The 27113-nt window shown below is 41.8% G+C and overlaps 2 protein-coding genes across 8 annotated transcripts in view; both read left to right on the top strand.

Annotated features, from left to right (window-relative positions):
* LOC118658807 (solute carrier family 22 member 4) overlaps nucleotides 1-22632 on the top strand; it is a 50738-nt gene extending 28106 nt beyond the window's left edge. Inside the window, exons 4-10 of one of the 7 annotated variants that reach the window (XR_004968374.1) lie at nucleotides 780-951; nucleotides 5183-5309; nucleotides 7923-8023; nucleotides 11573-11787; nucleotides 13394-13589; nucleotides 15311-15446; nucleotides 22494-22632. Coding sequence is in view for 3 of the 7 variants with exons in the window: in XM_036314518.1 (XP_036170411.1) it covers nucleotides 780-951; nucleotides 5183-5309; nucleotides 7923-8023; nucleotides 11573-11787; nucleotides 13407-13589; nucleotides 15311-15446; nucleotides 16761-16854 (1028 nt within the window). In the remaining 4 variants the exon portion in view is untranslated. Of the gene's footprint in view, nucleotides 1-779; nucleotides 952-5182; nucleotides 5310-7922; nucleotides 8024-11572; nucleotides 11788-13393; nucleotides 13590-15310; nucleotides 15447-16760; nucleotides 17199-22484 lie in introns of those variants that run through there. The other 6 variants (XR_004968375.1, XR_004968373.1, XR_004968372.1 and 3 more) reach the window with 6 other exon arrangements.
* On the top strand, nucleotides 22500-23235 carry LOC118658809 (peptidyl-prolyl cis-trans isomerase A-like). Its single transcript, XM_036314525.1, has one exon. It carries the CDS (start codon nucleotides 22535-22537, stop codon nucleotides 23027-23029), a length of 495 nt encoding a protein of 164 aa, XP_036170418.1. The 5' UTR covers nucleotides 22500-22534; the 3' UTR covers nucleotides 23030-23235.
* The last annotated feature ends 3878 nt before the right edge of the window (nucleotides 23236-27113 follow it).

Raw genomic sequence — 27113 nt, 5'->3', positions numbered from 1 at the left:
CCTGCATGTCCTTTCCCAAAACAGGGCCCAACACCAAGCAGTTTGGGCCTTTGTGCTGTTCTGGGAAAGCTCAGTGGAGTTTCCTGCGTATGTGGCCAGCTCCAGAGCCGCTGTCTGCCAGGCCAGCAGAACTGCGCCTTCTTTCTTTCCTGGTCTAAATGGCCTGTGTCTGCCTGGGGCTGATCCCTGGGCACAATGTGGCTGTAGGGGAACGAGCCCCTGGCTCCGGGACCTGTTCTGTGCACATTCCAGAGCCAGCTGGATCCCATGTATCACTTCTCAGGGCTCACGGGAGGCTAAGAGTGTCCGAGCACCACTCAGTGACTGAGCTCTCCAGTGCCTGTGTCTGTGCGGCGGAGAACAGTGGGAAAGGCTCAAGGCACGGTGCCCCTGCAAAACGCCTCAAAAGAGCCCCCACTGTCTCCTGGACCACCTCTTGCTCCTCACCCTGGGGCTCTGGTTTTGGAAATGTGGCATTCCCAGAAGAGGTTACTTCTTGGGGCTGGGCTTGCTATTTCTAATACATGAAATGATCTTAAAAAAACAAAACAAAAACCTATGGCTCTTTTAAAATGAAAACTTAGCTTTCCATAAGGTGATAAGTCTTGAGTCACTTCCCACCTTCCTCCACCCTGACCACTCCTGCCCTGGGCTATGAAACAAACGCCTTTTCCCTTCTGTAAGTGACTACAGTTTGAACTCCAACTGCCAGGTAATGATGTATAAAGCAAATATTAAAGTGAGTTAAAATGCTAATATTCCTCCCTTGTTTTGAACAGGAACAGAAATTCTTGGCAAGTCAGTTCGTATTATATTCTCTACGTTAGGAGTGTGCACATTTTTTGCAGTTGGCTACATGCTGCTGCCACTGTTTGCTTACTTCATCAGAGACTGGCGGATGCTGCTGCTGGCGCTGACCGTGCCGGGGCTGCTGTGCGTCCCGCTATGGTGGTGAGTGTGGCTCAGCCCCAGACAGCCCCCTGCTGCTGGCCAGCACAGCCTGGAGCCGAGAGCCGGGTGCTGACCCTGGTGTGATCTCACTGGAGCTGGCTGAGGCTGGGCCTCAAAGCCCAGAGACTGGCTGGGTGGGTCTGTGTGCTGGGGTTTAATTCTCCTCTGTCCCACGAAGCGCCTTCTCAGGAAATCCAGCCTTTGCCCCTCCCCAGGCTTGTCTGCTGTTGGTGGTGGTTTTCATTTGTGGAGATGGTCTTGTTGGGTTTTGTTGTTTAGAACTCCACCGCCCCTCCCACCCCAGGTGTTTTGACACTTTTCTCTAGGAACTCTCTTTTTCCCTATGGACTCAACTAATGTAGTTTCTGTCCTCCAGCATCTAAGGAGTGCCTGTTTATCTGCTTTATCTAGAAAGGCGAGAGAATTACTTCCCTTTAGTGAGTTGTCAGAGAAATGACCTCTTCTCTCCTCCCTCAACCCGCCAACCCCATTTTGACACATGAGTATGGGAATCACACAATCACAAAATCACTAGCCCTAGGTTTTCCCTCTATAGTTCCGTGGGAGATTTCAGGTAAGAGAGTAGATTAAGAAAAAGGGAATCTGGTCCCAGCCACACCCTCTTTTTGGGGATTCCCCATTTCTTTGGTTTTTTCACATTTAAGCAAGAGGAAAAGGGATTTCTTCCATAGCTGGGTCTGGCTCTCTCTCTCTCTCTCTCTCTCTCAATTCCTTTTTGTTTGGTTTCAGGACATCGAAATCAAATCTCCGAGCAGTGCCCTGGTCAGTGTAGTTCAGTGGTTAGAGCGTTGGCCCATGCACCAAAGGGTTTCAGGTTTGGTTCCCAGTCAAGGGCAGGTACCTAGGTTGTAGGTTCGATCCCCGGGTTCAGTTGAGGAGTGTGCAGGAGGCAACTGATGTGTGTGTCTCTCACATCAATGTCACCCCCTCTCTCCCTTCCATTCTCTCTAAAAATCAATGGGAAAATATCCTCAGATGAAGATTAACAACAGCAACAACAAATATCCCAGCAGTGACTGTTTTTATTGAACTGTTTGAGTCCTACCTACTTGCACACAGTGAATGCTCCTTTGATCACTTTTTGGAACTCACAATTTAGACTAGCCCTCCTGGCTGCCCTGTCCTGTGGACACGCTGCCTGGAGAGGTGCCTGTAAGTCCGTTATCTTGCTGCAAGTGTTGTGCAGTCATAGAGGCTGATAGGTAGCACATATTGGCCTTGTTGAACCAGATGGCTCAGGTTGGACCCACTCCAAGCTACTATCTCATGACTTCTAAAACTCTATGGTTTACCAGTGTAAATTTTTGCCATGGGTGTGCATGGGGGGAGAGAGCACCTTTCCCCCCTTATTTCCCTGGAATGTGAGAGACAGTGTGTGAAAGGTTAGCTACTATTCTGATTTGGAGGTTTCCTCTGGAACCCAGTCTGATGATTAGGAAAGCTTATGGTGAATAAGGGCAGGCCATCATCTGCACAGCTCTGCCTCCGAGGAAAGCAAGGGCCATTTTCCGGAAGAGGAGTCACCATCATCATCATCATCATCACACCCTCTACCCACAACTCCTTGCTAACTGAATCTAGTGTAATTGCTTTTGGTGACCCAGTGCTCTCTGAAGACACAAGACAAGATTATTCATAGGTTATTTTCTGCCTCTTCAGATGAATGATTTTAATAATTTATGTTCCCTGGCTCTCATCCTTTTGGCATAAGAGACCAGTACTTTTAAAATATGTTATAATCAAACTTATAACTATATACTCCTCTCAGAGGGGAGAGAGAGAGAGAGAGAGAGAGAGAGAGAGAGAGAGAGAGAGAGAGAGAGAGAATGAGAATAAAAATAGAAGGGTTCTGATTAAGAGATTAGTAGGGATTTTAATTTGTGGGACTGGGATCTTTCCCTCAGAACCAAATAGCACAGCAAGGAATAACTCTGATAGGTCAGCCCCTTGAGTTTCCAGCTGAGAAGGCCCATCCCATGAGGAGCGACCTCACTCTTGCCCTAAGGAGAGTCTCTCCTATCTTCTGCTGCCCACTGGCTGGTCCGGGAGTGCTCCTGGCTATGGGCACACTGTTCAGGGCCAGCACTGCCCCACACAGACGCCGTCCAGGGCCAGCACTAACAAGCTGCCTGCTGGTCCTGCAAGGTTAAAACAATAGCCTTGCCATTTTCCTACAAAAACAAAGTCACTTTGTTCTGAACATCTTGTCCTTATGATGCTGGAGTGATGGGCTGGGATGGTGTGGGGATGCTTCGGGCTGCTGGGCTCTGCCACCCGTCAGTGAGCGACACAGACTCTCCAGCACCCCCCTCCCCTGTTCATTGTGAATTAAAACTACAGAGAGACTATTGTGTACAACCTCGCGTGGTGCTCCACTGACTTTATAAGTGATCAGCTAGACTTGATTCTTCGTACACCAACACCCATGGCAGCTCAGTAGTAGGGACTGCAGTCAGCCTGAGTACGTGGCTGGAAATGGGAGGGGAATAGAATCATTGCAGGTGGCTTGGGGATTTTTTATGCCCCAAGTTCCCTTTAAAAGGCTTGCCCACAAGTTTAAATGAAGTATGTGATAGAGGGTGGGGAGGGAGCCCATAGATGCAATGAGGGGAAAGCTTTGCAATATCCAGCTGCCTACACATTAGGAACCTGAGGCCAATGATGGCCCTCAGGGCCTGTAGTAAGAAAGATGGGATATTTTTAGAACAACCTGGTTGGGGAAAGATACTGCTCAGAAGCCAAAGTGCCCTGATGTACACTGTGGCTGTGTAGTAAGACCCCTCATTCTGCACTAAGACAGTAGTCACTCGCCACATGCTGCTTTTTAAATTAAAATTGATTAAAAGTAAATGAAATTAAAATTCATTTCCTCAGTCACACTAGCTCAAGAACTGCATGTGGTTAGTGGCTACTGTACTGGACAGCCCAGCTCTAATTACTGAAGGTCAGTGACCTGACATCATCATGGTTGCAACGGGGACCACGTAAGGGCATCTTCTGAAAAATGCAAACTGGGTTCAGTTTTCAGCCATTGTGCTGGGAGGCTGGGACAGGGAGCTGGGGTTGGCTGTTTGATCAGCTGTCTTTTGCTCTGAGGTCATTCCTCTTGAGGCTTTGGAGGGGCCCATTTAAGTATAGGAGGCCTCTGTATCTGCTACACGTAATTTACTTTCTACTATAACTAAGTACTGATGAATAGGCAAGGAAAACAAGAGCCGGCAGAAGAATGGCTAAGAGATCCTAAGAAACAAAAACTGGGAAGGAATGTTAAAATATAAATAAATATGTGCATGATAAAAATAAATAGAAAAGGAAAAAATAGAAAAATTAGGAAAGAAGTCAACTGTGTTTGACCATCAATTAAAATGTAGGAAGCCGAAACCGGTTTGGCTCAGTGGATAGAGCGTTGGCCTGCGGACTGAAGGGTCCCGGGTTCAATTCCGGTCAAGGACATGTACCTGGGTTGCGGGCACATCCCCAGTAGGAGGTGTGCAGGAGGCAGCTGATCGATGTTTCTCTCTCATCAATGTTTCTAACTCTCTATCTCCCTTCCTCTCTCTGTAAAAAATCAATAAAATATATTTAAATAAAATGTAGGAAGATTGTATAATTTTTAAAATTAACTTTCTAGACATTAAAAAAAAGACAACATTGGCTGTCTCCCCAAATCTGATTTGGGGGCTCGCTGACCCGGGGCTCTGTTGAAGGTGAGGAGGACAGCCCACAGGAGGCGTCAGGGCGCCCACCTTCTCCACTGAGGACAGGAAGTGCCTGAGGAGCACAGGTGGCCGCCTTAACACCTAGACTTGATCGCAGCACCAGCTGGGGCTCCCGGAAGTCTCCTTGGCACGGACACACTGAGCGACACTGGGCTGTGTTTCCCTTGAAGAGCCACACTTGGCTATTACGTTTTTGATGGCTGTCTCCAGCTACCCTGGCTTAAACCCCTGCATAGTTAACGTTATACCTTGCACTGCTCCTGGCTTCAAATATCACTGATGACCAGTCTTGTGATTTGCTCAGAACCTTGAAATGTGAAAGCGCTTTTATTTATTCCTATAACCAATGGAAGTATTATGAGGCCTCAGCTTTAAAAAAACAAACAAACTAGAATTTTACAAAATAAAAATTATTTGGGGAACAACTTATGGTTAATAGTGTCAAACCCTGCCTTTGTGAAAAAGTGTAAACCATTAAAAATGAATTCTAGGTTTATTCCTGAATCTCCGCGGTGGCTGATATCCCAGAGAAGATTTAGAGAGGCTGAGGAGATCATCCAAAAAGCTGCAAAAATGAACAATGTAGCGGTCCCGGCGGTGATTTTTGATCCTGTGGAGGTAAGCATTTGCAGATGTTTTCTCTTGAGGTCAGTCACGCATTCTTGATCTTAATGGAATTTAATTTAATTCAATGTATTTTGAGTGCCCACCAGGTACCAGGCTCTGTCCAAGGCCTTAGAGACACAACGATGATTAAATTCTGAGATAAAACCCACTATAAAGAGCTGTGTGTGAATTAAATGCAATAATATATGTAAACTGCTTAGCATAAACAAGTGTTAACTAGACATTAGTTCCCTTCCTTTTTGCAAGTTCATCTCCAACTTTTTATTGGTATTGCTCCATACCATTGATGCAGCTACATACTGGTGAATATATATTATATATATACTAGAGGCCCGGTGCACAAAATTCATGCATTGAGCGGAGGGGGTCCTTCAGCCCAGCCTGCACCCTCTCACAATCTGGGACCCCTCGGGGGATGTCCGACTGCCGGTTTACCCCCGATCCCACGGTGGGATTGGGCCTAAACCGGCAGTCGGACATCCCTCTCACAATCCAGGACCACTGGCTCCTAACCGCTTGCCTTTCTTCCTGCCGTGAGGCACATTGGACCTGAACTGGTTGGGCCCATGGAGAGAAAGGGAGCTTGTGCTTTCCCAAGGCCCAGTCACCTCCCCTGCTCACCTCCCAGGTAGAATCTTCTTTAGGAGGATCTGCAGAGCCCTGCGCCAGCAAATGCAGCCTGCTCGGGATGGTGATGGAAATCTGCCAGATGCTCGTGCCTGTTTCTCAGGAGAGGAAACCGAGGTACAGAGAAGTTAAGTAATTTTCCCAGGATCCACAGCTAGAAGTCTCACTCGGTCTCTCCAGTGCAAAAGTGCATGCACTTACCTGGGCTTTTTTACCTGACACGAGGAGCAGTGGTGTTAACTTGGACAGGAAAGAATGAAAAGTAGTATCATTTGGAAAGCAATCTCCAGCTTCTCGGATTTCCTTTCTGAAGCATCTCCACCTTGCTTGGTGCCTGGTCCAAAGGCATTTTGGTGGCTTCACACAGGCCAAGCATGAACACTGGATATAAGAATGTTCTTATCCTGAAGTTTCCGAATGTGGCTGCCTATCACAATCACTCAAGGGACCTTAAAATTCAGATTCCCAGGCATCTGCCCCCACCCCCCCCCAAGAAAGAGTGTGTAATTAAGCAGGTTCAGGTGGGATCCAGCAATCTGCATTTTCACAAGGGCCCTGTGGAAGCACCAAATGTCAGCATAGGCCTGACTCACAGGCCCCACCTGTGCATAGCACTACTCCCAGAGCCTCCAGCTTCCCTTCAGCGATGCAGGGGCTTTGCTTTGTGGTCGTAACAGAGCAGCGTGCTCCAAGTAGTGTAGAAGAAACAAGGTAATATGCCTGTGAGCTGCGTGAGGAGGCGTCTGATTATTCCTGAGAGAAGGATGCTAATATCTGGGGAACACCAGCTACAAAGGCGGCTGGCACCCTCACTTCTTTTATTATTGAACCTCCTTCCTCAGCCTCGCTGTACACACACCATAAAGTCCTTGCACTTTATCCCACAGAGATTCTCCACCCCAGAGCCTTGTAACGTTTTAGTTTGAATGCTAATAAGCTTGGTTATCTAGATTCCTAACTCATGGCAAATTAACATCAGCAAATTAAAAGTAAAGGAGGGCTCAGAGGGAAGGTGGGGGTGGGTGGGTGGGAAGAGATTAACCAAAGGACGTATATGCATCGCCCATGGACACAGACAATAGTGTGGTGAAGGCCTGGGGTAAGGGGCAGGGGCAGGCTAGAAGGGGTCAATGGGGGGAAGGGGGGGACATATGTAATCTTTCAACAATAAAGTTGTTGTTTTTTAAGTAAAGGAGGGGAGCCCATTGATAGCAGTAAGGAATTACCACTCACCACTGACAGCTAGCATCTTCTCAATGGCTCAGTAATAATGTTAACAGTTAAAATGTATTGGGCATTTACATAGTTCAGGTATATGTTAAGCTATATTTAATCTTCTCAACTCTATATATATATTGTGGAATATATATATATATATATTTTCCCTCCAAAATGCATACACACTTAACAGCTGATAGCTCAATTGATATTTCTTTCTTTTCAGATTTAACCCATTGGAATTAATTGTTCAAAGTGTGTATACAGTTTTTGGGGGGCATCCTATTTTACAGAGAAGTAAATGGGGGCTGAGAGAGGATAAATAGTAACTTTTCCAAGGTCCCACAGTTAACTCAAATCTGTTCAAGTCTGTTCTGACTCAGAGACCTCAACAAGAAAAGTATAAAAAGCAGACAGGGACTTCAAGGCATATAGCCCTACCAATGCAAGGATCACAACTCAGTGTGATTGAGGTGCCCATAGTGATTGGCATGAGGCAAGGAATGGCTATGCTAGCAGTTAGGCATATTTATGAGAGACAGTGGAGCCAATGTTATATATGTTAAAGGATTCTGTCTTAAATTAGCCACAAATATTTGTGTTAGAATAAAGTGTCATATATGTACATGCTCTTATTCCCCGAGAATTCCTGATTTCTAAGCATATTCAAGGTAAAGTGCATAAGTTTTTCCCATGCTGTCATGGCCAAAGATACTTCCTCACTAGCTCTTAATCTCATGGTTATTTGCATTATTTTAGCTACAGGAGCTAAGACCCCTGAAGCAGGAGAAAGTTTTTATTCTGGACCTGTTCAGGACAAGAAATATTGCCACAATAACCATTATGTCTATACTGCTATGGTAAGTAATAAGTAATCTGGAAGTGTGATATACAGCACATAAGTATACGACTAATTTTCTTTAATTCAGGGGAACATCAGGACAAGGCCTGGGTCTTCATGAGACAAAATAAAAATTATCTATATATATAAAAGGCTAATATGCTAAGTGTCTGACTGTCCTACCGGTCACAAAGACATGCACTGACCACCAGGGGGCAGATGCTCAATGCAGGAGCTGCTGTGATGCACACTGGCCATTTATAGAGAAACAGCACCACAGACCTGGAGCCCACAAAGCAATACTTGGCTTCTCCCAAGTGGGACACAGGCCCCGCCACCACCCTAGAGCGACAGCCCACCAAATCGCAGCAGACCCCATGGCGCAAAATGCAGCCCACAGCCCAGCCTGGAAACAGTGGCTGTGGGCACTGGGTAATGACGACACGTAGCAATGCCCAGCTTCTTCTCCCTAGCAACTAGCCTCCTTGCAGTTTCTTCAGCCCAGGAACATGACTTGCTTTATAGCCAGGTGCAAACATTTTACACTTTAACAAAATGTCTGTGAAGCATTTTCCTGTGCCTTATCTCATTTGATCCTCACAGAAGTCCTGGAGTAGGTAGATAGGAGACTCGGTGGAATCCTATTTTCTTTTCATTAGCCAGAAAACAGATTTAGAAAGCTTAGAAACTTGACTAAACTGAAAAGAAGTAAAAAATGGTGGAGCTTGAAAATGACTTCAGGTTTTCTCACTGCACAGAATATTGTCAAACACTGCTGCAGTTAAATATTTTATCTTTTTGTTCTCCCTGCAAGATCTATAATAATAATCTGCTTCGTGTTGATATTTACTGCTGTGTTGCTGACACCTGAAAGAGAAGTTGGGGTGCTTCACTGGGCTGGAAAAGTTTAAATCAAAAAGGAGGTCTAATTAAGCAAGTTTATTCTATATATATAAGAGGCTAAGTTGACTCGCCTGTGCAGCGATACATATAAAGCTTTCACTGGACCAATCGCACGTGTGTGTTTTGATCTGTTGTTGATCATGAATTTCATTGACACTTCCATTATAGAGAAAGAGCGAATGGCGATATTAAAATATTTCTTCTAATTAATTTCCTTTCAATGTGCACAAATTCGTGCACTGGGCCACTAGTAAAATTTAAGTTATTTGGAGATGCCTCAATTCAATTCATGGAACTGGATACTAAAAAAATAAGTCACAGGGAACAATAAAGTCTGCTGCACTGTGGCCCACAGAGAAAGGGTCCCTCCATTGGGATTAAGGCTAATGATGTCCTTGGTGCCTGAAGCCAAGATTCTAATTCAGCTCCTACTTCCTGAAGCTATACTGGCAATTGAACAGGGAGATTAGAATAACCTGAACCCCCTACTGCCTAGATTGGAGTTTGTTTTTGTTTTTAAATAATCCTCACTGGAATATATGTTTATTGATTTTAGAGAGGGGGGATGGAGTGGTGTGGAGAGACACTTATGGGCCCCGACTGGAGATCGAATCTGCAACCTAAGTACACGCCCTGACTGGGTATTGAACTCAAAACCTTTTGGTGTACAGGACCATGTGCCAACCAACTGAGCCACCTGGCAAGGGCTCAGATTAAGGTTTTGACAAGCTTTTTTTTTTTAATATATTTTATTGATTTTTTACAGAGAGGAAGGGAGAGAGATAGAGAGCCAGAAACATTGATGAGAGAGAAACATCAATCAGCTGCCTCCTGCACATCTCCTACAGGGGATGTGCCCGCAACCCAGGTACATGCCCTTGACCGGAATCGAACCCGGGACCTTTCAGTCCGCAGGCCGACGCTCTATCCACTGAGCCAAACCGGTTTTGGCTTGACAAGCTTTTTATACCTGCCAATTGCAAACTACCAAGTGATTTTTTAAAAATTCTTTTATATATATATATATATATATATTTTTATTGACTTCAAAGAAGAGAGACAGAAACATTAATAATGAGAGAGAATCATTGATTGGTTGCTTCCTGCACGCCCCACACTGGGGATCAAGCCCACAACCCTGGGCATGTGCCCTAACAGGGAATCAAACTGTGATCTCCTGGTTCATAGGTCGACGTTCAACCACTGAGCCACACCGGCAGGCTACCGAGAGATTTTAAGGCATTGAAATAATGAATTGACTTTGTAGACTAGTTTTAATAATAGGTCTTCCAAGAAATGAAGAAGATAAAAAAAAACATGCCTATCCCATGATGGCAACAGAAAGAAAGATAATTGTCATAACTAGTAGGTTCAGACTGCAGCTAGTCTATTTTTAGGGCCATCCCGTTTTGCAGTACGAGGAAACCGAAGACAGAGCTTAAGACTGAATTAAGCAAATGTGTCCAGGCACCTGGCTTTCCTCCCTCACTGAAGGCCTCCTTAGTTCACACCTGTCAGCATAGGCACTGGTTTTTATCTAAGCTGCTCTTATTACCAAATGTGAAAATCAGTAGGATTCCTAGAGCAATCAAGTTTTAATTTTTGTTGTATTTTGGAATAGCCCTTGTGCTACCCAACCTAATAAAGTAGGTATAAAAATCTTCAACAGTGTCCTGAAAAGATTCTTCAGATATCCTTTGCTTTCATTCATGTGAATAATAAGCAAACTTCTGCATAGGGCAGTGATTTTTCCACAGAGAAGGTTTTCCGTGGATGTTAACTGTAATGACAGGATATATGGTGTGCACTTTATATTACTATAAAGTAATTATGGGTCTCCATTCTTTCCCCTAAAGTGAGTTTTACTAAACCTTTTGGAATTTACTACAAGTAGATCCCACAGTATTACCTATGTTTCTCCTTTTCCTTCTTGTTTTTTGGTAAGAATGAAGTCTGGATTTTATGTTCACTGACATGACTGACATACATTCTTTCTTTAAATAATAGCTCTAAGGGAATGAAGATGTACAAACTGTTCAGGAAATATTGAAATATAAAATTAACTAGACCAGGATAGGTGTTTTTGTGTACTGGTATATCTAGACTTGTGCTGTCCAATAGAACTTTTTGCAGTGATGAAAATGGTTTTATCTGTGTTGTCCACTATAGTAGCCACTAGCCACATGTGGCTATTAAGCAATTGAAGTGTGGCTAGTGCGATGGAGGAACTGATTCTTTGATTTTTTTCTTTAAAATTTTTTTTATTGTTGTTGTTAATCCTTACCCGAAGATATTCCTCCATTGATTTTTAGAGAGAGTGGAGAGACAGAGAGAGAGAAGCATTGATGTGAGAGAGACACATCAATAGATTACCTTCTGCATGCACCCTGACCGGGGCTGGGAATCTAGCCTGCAACCGAGGTATGTGCCCTTGACCGGAATCGAACCTGAGACCCTTCAGTCTGTGGTCTGATGCTCTATCCACTGAACCAAACCGGTCAGGGCTGATTTTATTTAATTTTAATGTATTTACTTTTAAATAGCCATATGTAGTTAGTGGCTACATATAGGAAAACAGAATCTAGACAATTTCTTGACCATTATGAAAGTTTAGAGTGATTCATACCATCCTTTTATCACTTTTGTTGTGTCTGTTGTCTTTTAGGATGCTAACCTCAGTCGGTTACTTCGCTCTGTCTCTCAACTCTCCTAATTTACATGGAGATGCCTACCTGAACTGTTTCCTCTCTGCCCTGATTGAAGTTCCAGCTTACATTACAGCATGGCTGCTCCTTCGAACCCTGCCCAGGCGGTATATCATAGCTGGGGTGCTGTTCTTCGGAGGAGGCGTGCTTCTCTTAATTCAACTGGTACCTGCAGGTAAGAAGTTAACCAATAGTAACAGCTTAACAGAAAAGACCTACACCTTGATTTGGGCTAATTATTGGTCACTGCTCCCTGTTTATGTATCCTTCCCATCATATACCATTCATAAGTCAATTAGACAAATGATAGTTAATCATGTCATTTCCCATGTTCAAAACAACACCCCTCAAACAGATGAGTCAGCTTGGAGAGCTGGAAATCATTACCGAAAAGGAAAAACAACACTCCCGGTCATCCCTGTCATAGAAACCTTCACCTAAACCCTCAAACCTCTTTCTTGAAGACACAATCCTGATTCCCAATTTTTTGGTACTTTCTAATCTTTACCTGAGGTGTGTACTCAAGTGTAACAGTTAGTAGTTCATGCTAGTTCCAGTATAAATTCAGCGATTTTTAGGGTCTGTAACATTTTAGATAGAGAGCACACAGAACAACATAAACTGATAGACAAAAACAGATCCAGAGATATAGAAGCATCGAACAGACCGTCAAACCTCAGAGGGTAGGCAGGGGAGGGTGGAAGCGGGGAGGGTGAAAGATCAACCAAAGGACTTGTATGCATGCACATAAGCATAACCAGTGGACACAGACAGTGGGAGGGTGAGCGCATGTGCTGGGGGATGGGAGTGGCCGAGGAGAGGTCAATGGAGGAAAAGGAGACATATGTAATACTTACAATAAAAATGTTAAATTAAAAATAAAGAGCACACAAAGGGACATATGCTTCCTTTCCCCTTATGTCTAACATTCTCATACTATTAAATTGTTAAGGCAATAGATTATTGATACCTAGTATTATACATAGAAATATGTATTTCTTGCCCAGATGGCATGGCTCAGTGGTTGAGCGTCGAACTATAAATCAGGAGGTCACTGTTCGATTCCTGGTCAGGGTACATGCCCAGGTTGCAGGCTCAATCCCCCAGTAGGGGGCGTGCAGGAGGCAGCCAATCAATGATTCTCTCTCATCATTGATGTTTCTATCTCTCTCTCCCACTCCCTTCCTCTCTGAAATCAATAAAAAAATATATTTTTAAAAAGGAATATGTATTTCTTAATAATACTAAACAGGATAGAAAGCATTGGTTCTTCTCATTGAAGATTAAACTTAACTATATTAACATGCTAATGACTTACCATGAAAGTGCTGTAACAAGTAAAGGTGGACAAAGGTCACTGAATGTGTAAATGATCCAGTGGTCGGCAAACTGCAGCTCGCGAGCCACATGCAGCCCTTTGGCCCCTTGAGTGTGGCTCTTCCACATAATACCACGTGCGGGCGCGCGCGTACAGTGCGATTGAAACTTCCTGGCCCATGCACAGAATTTGGTATTTTGTGGAAGAGCCACACTCAAGGGGCCAAAGAGCTGCATGTGGCTCACGAGCCGCAGTTTGCCGACCACTGATCTATACTAATAGTAGAGCCAAGCACAAGGCAATCCCTCACTCTCCATCTTTGTCCATGTCAATTATTTGAATAGAAAGTGTTATTTGGGGAATATCTCTGCAATGTGAAAAACATGCTCCTTCAAGCAAAGAAAACCATAAAAGCAACTGAGTTGAGAACATATCACTTCTAAAGCACCTCTGTTTACACTAGGTCTCTTTTCCAGATTACAACTTCGTGTCCATTGGCCTGGTGATGTTAGGGAAATTCGGGGTCACCTCTGCCTTCTCTATGCTGTACGTCTTCACTGCAGAGCTCTACCCCACCATGGTCAGAAACATGGCTGTGGGGATCACCTCCATGGCCTCCAGAGTGGGCAGCATCATCGCTCCCTACTTCGTGTACCTTGGTGAGACATAGCTTATTGATCTGTTCTTTTTTTTAAATGTAAAAGTAATATATTTTCATTGCATAGAGAGTACTGAAAAAAGTACAAGTTTATCTCTTTTTTCTCAGTCCCCTAAATCACACCCCTATAAGTAATTAATATTAACAGTTTGGTGAGTAGCCCTTCAGATATTCTGTATATGTATATAGCTTTACAATTTTTTTAACTTAACATTGTATCAGACTATCTTTATTGGTATACATAGTTCTTTTACCTTCTTTTTCGTTAGTACCTAGTCTTCCAATGTACACATATACACAATTTGTTTAACTAGGTTTAACAGATGGACATTTAAGCCATGTCCAGGTTTTTGTTATTACTGCAATGAACATTTCCCTATGTCCTACACCCTCTATTGGTTTGATTATGTATATTTGGATTCGTGGATTGCTGGAGCAATTTAAAAATTTTACAGATATTGCCAAATTGACATCTAAATATTGTACCCATTTACAATCCAACTATCAATACATGCCTATTTCTCTGCATCCTCTCCAGCAATGGAATTATCCAATTGTTTAATCATTGATAATCTGTTAGGTGAAAAGTGGATATCATTGTTGCTTTCATTTCTTTAATTATAGTGAGTTTGAGCATTTTTTATATATTTATTGACCTTCTATTTATTTTTTAGTGACCTGACTGTTCATGTCTTTTGCCCATCTTTCTAATGTTTTATTTTCAACATTTTATCTTTGATTTGTGAGAGGTCTTTGTAATTGAAAAAAAAATAGCCCTTTGTATATATGTTGTAAATATTTTTCCTAGTTTATCATTTACATTTTTACTTTATAATACTTTTTGCAATGCAGAAAATTTTAGTTTTTATGTAACCAAATTTCTCAAGCTGAAATAACACCTCAGAGGCACTTTAGTGGGATGTTCAATGGATGCAAGATCTGGTTCTCCAAGCCTCATCCTCATTAAGGACTGTACTGATGAGAGACACATAGGCCTCAGAACAGTTTCAAGATTAATGTTTTGGGTTGTTGTTTTTTTTCAAATAAAATTCTTGGGTGTGTTGTTCCTCTATAATCTCTCTGTGCAAATGGGAAGCAAAATAAGGATCTGTTATTCTCCTGCATGACATTGTATAAAGGAAAGATGAAGTGGTTCTTCCAGTTACTTATAAAACCACGACTTATAAATGCTGCCAAAAAAGAAAACAGAAAAGAAACCAAAGCACTGCTTTCACGGTGCCTAACTTTTTTTTTTTTAATTGGATTGAACATATCACTTAGATTTTTTTTTTTCAAGTCTCATGACTCCATCCATACACCTGGCTTTCCACTGCAGCCTACTGGTTTGGGTCAAAGCAAAGGTCACACCGATCATGATATCCAGTACCTGTACCTGCAGCATGCTGGTCAACCTCTTTCCCCTTCATGTCCTCCCATTCCCTCTTCTCCAGTTACCTCCACCTTCAGAGGAGAACTTTGGTAGGCAAATATTTCTACCAAAGGAACATCTGTCACACATGATTATATAGCAGCTTAGAGAATAGCAGTTGACATGAAAGACCTTCTGATAATGCAAAACAAACGGTGCATTTTGCATACTGTTTAACTTCAGAAAATGTTCCAGTTTAAAACTGCTGTCAAGCACTGTTTGCCACCTTTACAAAATGATGCTCGAGAGCTTCTGGAAAATCCCTTTTTCTAACTATGTCCCGTGCCTTACAGGTGCTTACAACAAAGTTCTGCCCTACATCCTCATGGGCAGCCTGACCGTCCTGATTGGAATCATCACCCTGTTTTTCCCTGAAAGTTTTGGAATGACTCTACCAGAGTCCTTAGAGGAGATGCAGAAAGTGAAATGGTAAGTGGAACTTTAAAAAATGATATAAAAATATCTCAGAAAGAATAAATATGCAAGAATGGCTAGGGAGAGTAGCGCTATCATATAATAAAGTGTAATAATAAGCAGCGGTAGTGAAAACAGTGTGCTAATGGTATAGGAATAGAAATCACTGAATAGAGTTTGAATTAAACCCAAGAAAATATGAGAATTCTGTATATGATAAAAAATAGCAATTCAAAAGCAGTGGGGAAAAGTTAGATTATTAAGTAAAATATATTAGAACATTCAGCTAGCCATTTTGGATAAATAAAAACTTGAGTCCTACTTCAAAACACATCCATATAAATTCCAGAAAGAGTAAAAGTTGAGGCCTAAAAATGGAAAATCATAAACATGCCGGAAGAAAAATATTTCTATAACTTTTGAGAAGGCCTTTCTGAGCATAATCTGAAAAGCAAAGAGCCATAAAGGGAAAAGATTGATATATCTAATTATGTAATTTTAGAAATCACTGGCACAGCAAAAAAGAAACCATAAACAAAGACAAAGGTCAACAAAGCAGGAGGAAAATATTTGCAACATGCAGCACAAACCCAGGCCTGGTATACCTAATATACAAAACGCTCTTAGTGATTCGTAGGGGAAAAGACAGACAACTCAGTAGGAAAACTTAGCAGAAGTCATGAACAAGCAGTTTACAGAAAAGGACATTTCAGTGGCAGATATATATATATATATATATATATATATATATATATATATATATAATCTTTCTATGATATCACAGATTGGCAAACATTTAAAATTAAGTGGTTTGGTAGGAGACGTTTAGATTCTAGAACGAGACTGCCTGGCTTCAAATCCCACATCTACTGCAAAAATTTGGGGAAATTTAATTCGGGGTAAACTTAATTTTCACTAAGCTTCAGTATAGTAAGGTTATATGAGATAACGTGTTTCAGTGCCTGGCCATGATAAAGATAAGTCTTTATCATGTGAATGGATTCTGATCTCTGACAGAACACATAGTAAAAGGTGCATATTTTTGATAAGCTATTTTCTTGTAATGATACAACCAGTTCAATATCAACTTTAACTCACGAGAACTTCATTCTCACCAATCTATCCTTCCCTCAGGGAAACAAAAAGAGTGTAAATTCTGGGTTTTGTTTATGTTTAATTAAGAAAATGACTCCAAGTATTCAAAATAATAAAGTATTAGCTCTAGGTTCTAATTAGAGTTACAATCATTACTTGTCCATTGAAGAAATGTTTTTCAGTGTCGGTTTAGAATTGTGAGGAAGAGAGTTGTGAATACTTAATTTTCTTTAGCATACATCTTATTTTCAGGTTCAGGTCTGGGAAAAAAACAAGAGATTCAATGAACAACGAAGAAAACCCCAAAGTTCTAATAACTTCATTCTGATAAAAATTTCTACCCTACTCGGTGAACTGAAAAACAGAGACACAAGACCCTGAAGAAACCAAAGCTTTTCCTGATGAAATGGACTGACTGTAACCAAACGGGCCCTGCTGTTGAGAAATGCTCGTCATGTAGCAAATTCTGGACCACTCTCCCAGATCATCTCCTTTTTTAAAAGAACTAACCATTTCTATAGAGTCCACCTTACTAATGAGTCCAGCGAAATGGGTTTGTCAGGTTGTTTGAAAATGTGTTGGTTAAGGACTAGTCAACACACATAAAGATTAACACTCATTTCCAAACAAGCGACTGCCGCCCAAATAAAGCGTCATTGTATTCACACACTGTCAGGTGACAACAGCATGTGTGTGTGTGTGTGTGTGTGTGTGTGTAAGTGAACCGGCACATTCAAAATTACAGTCCTTTCTACAGTGAATTCATATACTGCTATAATCACATGACTATATATGCAGCATTCCTAGCCAGAAAATTTTATACACTCCTTTGAGAGGATTAACAGTGTTTGCAAGAGATCAAATAGCCTGGCTCCTATTTTTTAAGTTATTACTATTATTGTTATTGATTTCAGAGAGGAAGGAAGAGAGAGAGAGAGAGAGAGAGAGAGAGAGAGAGAGAGAGAGAGAGAGAGATATCAATGATGAGAGAGAATCATTGATTGGCTGCCTCCTGCACGCCCCCACTGGGGATCAGTCTCACAACCTGTGCTTTGACCAAGAATCAAACCATGACTTCCTGGTTCATAGGTCAACGTTCAACCACTGAGCCACAGCGGCTGGGCGCCTGTCGGCTTTTAAGAAGGGAATCAGAGCAGTTCCCAGCTACAATGCCAGGGGCTACAGCTCACAGACTATTAAAAGATCCACTTTTGTGCTCTCTTTGAGCACATGACTAAACCTTCTATGTCCTAAGACTGACTTAAGAGATATTTTACTGGTAAACAGAGAATCATGAAAACCGCAAAACAGTTAGATCGATAGAGATGGTTTGTGTGCCCCACAGCCAAGAGGGGCCAGCACCTAGGAAGAAGGCTGTCCAAGCCAACCATCTAGGAAGCTTTTAAAACAGTTCTTTCCTTCAATACACCTTCCCAAGCACAGCGTGCAGCCACATCCACTCCACGCAGGGTGCTTCTGATCGGCAATCGCGGAACCTCTGCTCCATGAATGAGCAGCGTGAAAGATAAAAGCTACCATAAGTTCAGAAAATAAATGTCAGCTCTATGTGGCACCATGGTTTAGTTGGAGATGATAGCACAGCAAGCAGTTACTCATGGAGACTTGGACAGCATGCTTTCATTGATAGTGGCTTCTCTAAGGGCAGCATGGTGACAAGCTACTGATGACCCTTTAATACACCCAGGGCCATGGTGTGCGTGTGGAAATAGGCAGCTACTAATTTATAATATGCTGCTTGGTGGCATCATCCTCAAAATGATTATCCCCAAATGTTAACTTTCACTGTCTAAACATTTTTCTTTTTTAAATGTATCTTTATTGACTTCAGAGAGCAAGAGAGCAATAGAAACATCAGTGACGATGATGGTGGGCTGCCTCCTGCACAACCCCGACTGGGGATGGAGCCTGCAGCCCCAGGCATGTACACTGACCAGGAATCGAACCGTGACCTCCTAGTTCATACATAGGTTGACCAACGCACAATCACTGAGCCATGCTGGCCGGGCTGTCTGAACATTTTTCAAAGGAATCTTTGATGTAACATCCTGATACACTTATTGTTTTGAAATCCTTATCTTGAACTTTTCTGATAAGCTCAGAATTTGTTCTCTAGACTGCCATATTCCTAACACATATTTTATATCCTACTGACACACTGCTTCTGCATTTTGATTGTTACCTAAAATCCACTAAAATATCTTAGAATAGCTTATGCTTTGTCTTTGGGGATACAGGTGAGCAGCTTTATCCTGCTTTCATTTCCCTATTGATACATCCTGTCTGATGGCCATTCCACCTTCCCTGCCGGGTACCAGGCGGCCTGTCCTGCAGAGAGGAGGTCATGCTGACTCCCAAGGAGCTCTCCTTGAGCTTCATTCCCACCAGCAGTGACTGTTCACTCTGCTGTGCTCTCCTGGTACTTGTTACCCTCACTCTGTGGGTTCTACCCCACCCCCATATGGCCATTAGCCTCTGGGAGCCAGGGACCTTGCCTGCTTATCTTTTGATAAATATTTATTTTAATTAAAATACTTTATAACTCTAGCTTGGTAAAAAAAAATGTTATGTTTGATACATAGATATTTGAATATTTAAACATCTAAATGTAAAATGCTCTTAAAGCTTTTTCTAAATACAAAAAGTAAGGATGTGATAATTACCTTTTATTGCTGTTTGTATGGGTGCTTTATATTTTACTAGAGGCCCAGTGCACTAAATTCGTGCACAGGTAGAGTCCCTAGGCCTGGCCAGCAATCAGGGCCCATCTGTGGGGCAACTGGGGCCCCCACTCGCACCTGCCTTGGCCTGGCACCACCTGCTCACCTGCTCCACCATCCTGCCGCAGTCCCGGACCCATCGGGGTGGGCTGTGCCTCCACTGCCGCCTGCTGCCAGCACTGTATCGCCAATGCCCGTCATGTTCTGCGCCACCCCCTGGTGGTCAGCGCACGTCTCCCAGTCAGTCAAATTCCTGCCCATGGGGAAAATTTGCATATTAGCCTTTTATCATATAGGAAGAGATGACTTTTGAAAATATATATTTTATTGTTGATAGTACTACAGATATCTCCCATTTTCCTCCCCTTTCCCCCCCAGAGATGACTTTTAAAAATCTGTTTATAAAAAGACAAGTACTCAATTAGTTATGTCTTTGGTAGTTCAAAGACCAAGGTGATCAATATATGCCAAAATTGTATTTGGTTAAATTCAAGACATATTCTTGATTTAAAAAAACTACTTTTAAAGTTAGGTCTATAAAGCAAGTTCCTGCACTTGCTTATGAATATCAACCTCAGATTGACTGACTGAGTACTCTAACATGCAGTATTGCACCGCATTTTAGAGTGAAACACTAGGGGCATGCCATTAACAGGAATTTTGTGGATATAGGTTTTTAGCAACTCTTGAACATTTTTTAATAAGTTTTAGTAACTGTAGTCATAGTATAAAATGTAGATAAGAAGTTAAACTGGTAGAAAGTAGACAAAATTGCCAATATTGAGGAGCATATAATGATGTTCTATTTTTTTTACTACTATTGGCTTTTTTTAAAAAAAAAATACATTTTTATTGATTTCAGAGAGGAAGGGAGAGAGCTAGAGAGATAGAAACATCAATGATGAGAGAGAATCATTGATTGGTTGCCTCCTGCATGTCCCCCACTGGGGGGGATGGAGCCCACAACCTGGGCATGTGCCCTTGGCCAGAACTGAACCTGTGACCCGTTAGTATGCAGGCCGACGCTCTATCCACTGAAACAAACCAGCTAAGGCAATGTTCTATTTTTTAAAATGCAAGACAGTTAACTAAAAATTCTTACACTTAATAGATTCAGTTTAAGTGGAGGCATATAAAAAGTTTCCACTTTTTATGTACTAGAAATAACCAGCTAGAAAATATGTGTGTGTGTGTTGGGGGGGGGAAAGGTTCTGTTCATAATAATCATAAAAATATAAAATACCTAGAAATAACCTTACTAAGAAATATATAAAGCCTAAATGAAGAAATTATTCCATTTTATTAAGATTTGAATAGAGACATGCCATGATCCTGAACGGGTAGAATGAATGCTCGCTTGCTTATAGGGCACTACTCTCTGTGCCCCCACTCTGTGCTCTTCCTCGGTATTGGCAAAGCTTGCTCTTTTACTTCTTTTATGTCTTTGCTCAAGTGTCACCTGCTTAACTAATCCTTACCTGACCACTCTATTTTAAACTAGAGGCCTGGTGCATGAATTTGTGCACAGGTGGGGTCCCTAGGCCTGGCCGGCAATCAGGGCTGATCAGGGCCAGGCCGATTGGGGCCTGCAGGCCAGGTGGAGGGACAGGGGGACGGACCATGGGCCCGCCTGATCGGGGCCTGCCGGCTGGGGCCTGCCAGCCAGGGGGAGGGACAGGGCACGGGAGATTGGCTGCCAGCCCCGAGGAGGGAGCCGGCCTTTGGCCCCCCGGGAAAGGGATCCACCGCCACCCAACTCCAGTTCTTTGTCCCAGCCCGGGGCCAAAGATGATGGTCAGGCACAGAAGGAACAGACACCAGCCACCGATGCCACCAGCCGATCGTGGGAAGTTTGCTGTGGGAGCACACTGACCACCAGGGGGCAACTCCTGTGTTGAGAGTCTGCCCCCTGATGGTCAGTGCACATCACAGTGACTGGATGACTGGTCGTTCTGGTCATTCGGTCCCAACGGTTGCTTAGGCTTTAATATAAATAGAAGATTGTATCCCTTTAGCCCTCTGTCCTGACCTTACCCATCCCTGCTTCAATTTTCTCCATAGTTCTTATTACCTTCTGACATCCTAACTATTTACTTCTTCATTTTGTTTATTGTCCTTCTCCTTCCTCATCCAAGTGCTTCCTCACAGTCCATGAAGACCACTTCTGTATCCTCAGGAGTTAGAACCTTGGTTGGCACACAGTAGATGATCAATAAATATTTGTTGAAAAAATGAATCAATGTATTATATTTTCATTATTATAGTTAAAGGGACCAAAAGTAGTTTTCAAACAAGAAAACATTGGTCAATAAACATACAAAAAAGTGTTCTGCTTCACAAGTAACCAGAAACATATTAATTGAAGTGACAATGTGATGCCATTTTTCAACTACTACATTGCAAAGGTTACAAAATGAAAGTATTCAATAAAGATTTTTAAAGTATTTAAAAAGTAACAATTTTTTAAAATAATAATAAACAAAATGAAAGTATTTAATATTGATGAGAGTATGATTAAATGCACTCTCATATTCTTCTGATGGGAATGTAAATTATTTTATTATTTTCTAGAAAACAAATTGGCAAAGTGTTTTCAGAGCCTTAAAATGCTGGAGTTTTTTGAGGTATTAATTCTACAACTGGGAAATCATCAGAGAAATAAGAAATATTTATGCACATAGATGTTTATCACAGATATAATGCAAGCCACATAGTGTAATTTTAAGGTTTCTAGTGGCATCATTAAAAAAAGAAACAGTTTTAATAAATAGTGTAATAATTCAAAATATTATTTCAACGATATAAAATTATTAATATCTTTTTTATAAAGACAATGGACAGGCTCACTTAAGGTAAAGATTGACCTTTGTCAAGGAAGCTACAGGCCTGCTTCTAGTTAGGAATTTTTATGTTCAAACCATCCTATGTAGTTTCTTTCAGTCTCTGACTTTTTAAGGCCCACCATGCAGGCCTCCCTAATCTTGTCAGATTTAGTAGGTGAACCCTTTTTCATCCACATGTGGATAACTCCCTAATTTATATTTTATGCTGATCTCTCCTATAACCTTCAGTCTCATATATCCAGCTGTCTCCAAATTTATATTTTAAAATAACTTTAAAGTATTTATATATTTAAATGTAAGTTTATTTTTAAATAAAAACTCTTTGCAATCTTAAATATGTTTCACAAGTAACACAAGTTACTTTTATAATCATAAAGATGTTTTAGGCTTTGCAGACGCCGCCACCCGAAGCCGTCCGAGACTAGCCATGGTGAACCCCACCGTGTACTTCGACATCGCCGCCCACGGCGAGCCCCTGGGCTGCTTCTCCTTCGAGCTGTTTGCAGACAAGGTTCCAAAGACGGCAGAAAACTTCCATGCTCTGACCACCGGGGAGAAGGGATTTGGTTATAAAGGTTCCTGCTGTCACAGAATTATTCCGGGATTTATGTGCCAGGGTGGTGACTTCACACGCCACAATGGCACAGGCGGCAAGTCCGTCTATGGGGAGAAATTTGAGGATGAGAACTTTGTCCTGAAACATACAGGTCCTGGCATCTTGTCCATGGCAAATGCTGGACCGAACACAAACGGCTCCCAGTTTTTCATCTGCACTGCCAAGACTGAGTGGTTGGGTGGCAAGCATGTGGTCTTTGGCCAGGTGAAGGAAGGCATGGATATTGTGACAGCCATGGAGCACTATGGGTCCAGGAATGGCAAGACCAGCAAGAAGATCACCATTGCTGACTGTGGGCAACTCTAATAAATTTGACTTGTGTTTTATCTTAACCACCAGACCATTCCTTCTGTAGCTCAGGAGAGCACCCCTTCATCCCGATTTGCTGGAATGTTCCATAATCTTTGTGCTCTTGCCAGTTTATTGGGTTCCATAATTTCCCTCCCCTTTCCCAGTCTAGCTGGATTACAGAGTTAAGTTTATGATTATGAAATAAAAACTAAACAGTTGTCTGTCAAAAAAAAAAATTAAAAAAATAAAGATGTTTTAAAAATAAAAACTTTTATTGAGTGTCAACTAAGAGTGAGGTCTTGGAAAGCAAAGATGAAGATTATGAAAAATGCAAAGTTCCTGCTCTTAGTGGGCAAACTACGGCCCGTGGGCCGGATCCGGCTTATTTGAAATGAATAAAACTAAAAAAAAAAAAAAAGACCGTACCCTTTTATGTAATGATGTTTACTTTGAATTTATATTAGTTCACACAAACACTCCATCCATGCTTTTGTTCCGGCCCTCCGGTCCAGTTTAAGAACCCATTGTGGCCCTCGAGTCAAAAAGTTTGCCCACCCCTGGTCTAGCCAGATGATAAACTCTTACCTGTGTGGCCACAGCAACTAGCTCAATGCCTCCCACTTGGGGTTGAGCACTGTGGAGCTGAAACTCAGGTCAAAGTCATTTTCTTTAAGGCCCGGGTATGTTTATATCTCTCCTCCTCCACACAACTTGAGCAGCAGTCACCTCTACCCTGATTGGGACCAAGCCAAACTTGCTTTGCCGAGGCAAATTACCTTAACATTGAGTTTATATATTTAATAGGCCACTGAATGGATTGCAAAATATTATGAGGATTTGAACTATCACCCAATGCCTCTGAACACAGAGAAGTCTTAAATCCAGTTTTGAGAACCTTGAGACCATCCTTCTCCAACATGGCAAATATAATCCTTCTTGAAGTCAAATTCTCTGTCCCTGCATAGCCCACCATCTCACCCTCCTACTGTTGCTTTCCCTGCTACAGTGAAAACCCATTCCACTGTGGACAAACAATTCTCCTTCTGCAAGTATAGTCTTGGTTGCTCTCTCTACATCCTGGCCTTGACAGAGATCTGGCTTCCCCATCACTCCACTTCCCTCGTGGTTCTTCCTGTCTCTCAAATAGAGGCTGTTCATTTATCACTTTCTATGAACTTCAGGGCCAGGTAAGGTCTCAGCATTTTCCTGTTTCCAAACCATAATTCCTTCAGCTTCACATCTATAAAATTCCTCCTTTGAGGTTTACACTGCTTTCTGGTTGCTATTACCAACAATCTGCCCAGTTGCTTGTCCACATTCTATGAACTCTCTGGAACCCAGCCAGGGGTAGTGATGCCTTCTGTGCTCAGAAGGCGAAGTAATCTTACACCTCAGTCTCATAGTATTTGACCTTAACCTGTATTTCAACTCCTTCCTGCCAAGGACACACCCTAGATGGCCTCATCAGTCACAATAACCACCTCATTCCAGGACCATTTACTTTCCTCCTGATCCTTCAGCTCTGACCTTGATATCCTTTCCTTTACCTTCCAGTCTATACCTCAAGATCTCTTCAATTCACTCACACCACTACCCTCATCTTTTTGTTTACTCATCTTGCAAAATCTCAACCCAAGATAAACCAAACCATTTTACTCTTCACTCTCAATCAAAGCTGTTGAATTAAGATATAGGAGAGAAGGGGGATCGTTATGGTTGGAGAAACATGTGGGTTGGCAGAGTCAAGTGGGTTGAGGGTACAGCCATGATTGGAAATGTACATTTGCAGAGAAACCAATTCACATGGTTGTGTGGTTTTCTCCAGTGTCCCAGGGTAGGAATGATATGCACTAATGGCTGGATTTGGGGCTTTGCAGTCCAGGTGAGCAGAATGCCAAGACAATGGAGGAACTGAGATTGACTGAAGCAAAAGACCATAGTGTCTAGATTGAAGAGGAAAGGGAATAAAACACATGACAACTTCTGTTGATCTTAGTATGCTATATCCATCTACCTTCTTTTCCTTTATTTTGGGTGTATGAGAACTTGGCACAGTGTTAAGACCCAGTGCTCAAAAAAAAAGACTTTAAGTCAGCCTAAGGCAGTGATGGCGAACCTATGACACGCATGTCAGAGGTGACACATGAACTCATTTTTTTTGGTTGATTTTTCTTTGTTAAATGGCATTTAAATATATAAAATAAATATCAAAATATAGGTCTTTGTTTTACTATGGTTGCAAATATCAAAAAATTTCTATATGTGACCCGGCACCAGAGTTAAGTTAGGGTTTTTCAAAATGCTGACACGCCAAGCTCAAAAGGTTCGCCATCACTGGTAAGGTGACAAGATCAGTACCATCTGTCTTGGACCATTCACCACCACAAAGATGTGACTATACTGATATGAAACCCAAGGAGACCAAATGTAGTCAGTGGGTAAGGGCCAAGGGCTAGACTTCATTTTTCAGGATAATGAGATATAGCATTAATAGTTAAGAGTGAAGGCCTGGAAGCAGACCAACTAGATTTGTAATTTGGACCTGCCATATATTAACTATAGCAACTGGGTAAATTATTAAACTTCTCTTTTTTTTTCTTGTCTGTAAAGTGAGGACAATACAAATGTGTACCTCATAGAGCTGTTGTGAGGACTCACTGATGCCATGGGCTATTGTTAATGCTATTGTAATAATACAAAAGCAAGCAGGTTTAATACTTGCCCAGGGCTTTCTAATTTCCACCTGAACCTAGCACCTACCTCAGAAGAACATCAATAACTTATGTTACCCAAAGTTAACTCAGTCAAAACTTCTTGATATCTTCCTATGGAATCTTAACTCTAAGATGACTCCATCCCACAGGGAGACCTAGTTCCTATGGATCTTCTCTCTTGGGTGATTTCATTCACTCAGTGGCTATAAATACCATCCCTATGTGTATCAATCATAAGAAACATCCAAACCTGTAGAGATTTTTATGAATTTATTTGAGCCAAACTGACAATTGCTAAGAAGCAAAATCTCAACGGTTTAAGAAAATGCTCTGGAGAATGGCAGTTTTGCAGCTTATTTTATACATTAGAATCAAAGGAGAAGACATAAGGAGGGTAACGTGAGATACACTGATGGTAGATTAGAGAGGAGAGAAAAAGCAAAGCAGGGAAATCTCTGGGATTGGGTAAAAGTAAAATGGAGAGCCACTTACTTCTTTTACACTGGTGGGTACAGGGTAGGCCTATTAGGGCCTGTTACTTCCCTCCATGGTAGGCTATGACCCACCACCCCTTACTACCAGGTAGTCTCACATTAGTGTTAACCACTAGCATTGTCCTGTAGATATAATGCGATCAACATTGTGTAATTTTAAGATTTCTAATGGCATCATTTTATTTATTTTTTTAAAATATATTTTATTGATTTTTTACAGAGAGGAAGGGAGAGGGATAGAGAGTTAGAAACATCGATGAGAGAGAAACATCGATCAGCTGCCTCCTACACTCCCTACTGGGGATGTGCCCGCAACCAAGGTATATGCCCTTGACCGGAATCGAACCTGGGACCCTTGAGTCCGCAGGCTGACGCTCTATCCACCGAGCCAAACCGGTTAGGGCTAGTGGCATCATTTTAAAAAAGTAAAAAGAAACAGTTTTAATAAATAGTGTTATAATTCAAAATATTATTTTAACAATATAAAATTATTAATATCTTTTTTAAAAGACAATAGACAGACTCACTTAAGGTAAAGATTGACCTTTGTCAAGGACGCTACAGGCTGCTTTTAGTTAGGAATTTTTATGTTCAGGCCATCCTATGTAATTACTTTCAGTCTCTGACTTTTTAAGGCCCACCACGCAGGCCTCCCTGATCTTGTCGGGTTTAGTACGTGAACCCTTTTTCGTCCACACGTGGATAACTCCCTAATTTATATTTTATCTGACCTCTCCTATGACTGTCAGTCTCCAAATTTAAAATATATCCAGCTGTCTCCAAATTTATATTTTAAAGTAACTTTAAAATATAATATACTTAAATATAAGTTTATTTTTATGTTTTAAATAAAACTTTTACACAGGCAACAAAAGAAAAAATAGATAAACT

This window comes from Myotis myotis, unplaced genomic scaffold, assembly GCF_014108235.1.
Source record: "Myotis myotis isolate mMyoMyo1 unplaced genomic scaffold, mMyoMyo1.p scaffold_m19_p_6, whole genome shotgun sequence".
Classification (NCBI taxonomy): domain Eukaryota; kingdom Metazoa; phylum Chordata; class Mammalia; order Chiroptera; family Vespertilionidae; genus Myotis; species Myotis myotis.
Note: the sequence above shows the minus strand (reverse complement) of the source record. Positions and strands in the feature narration are given on the sequence as shown.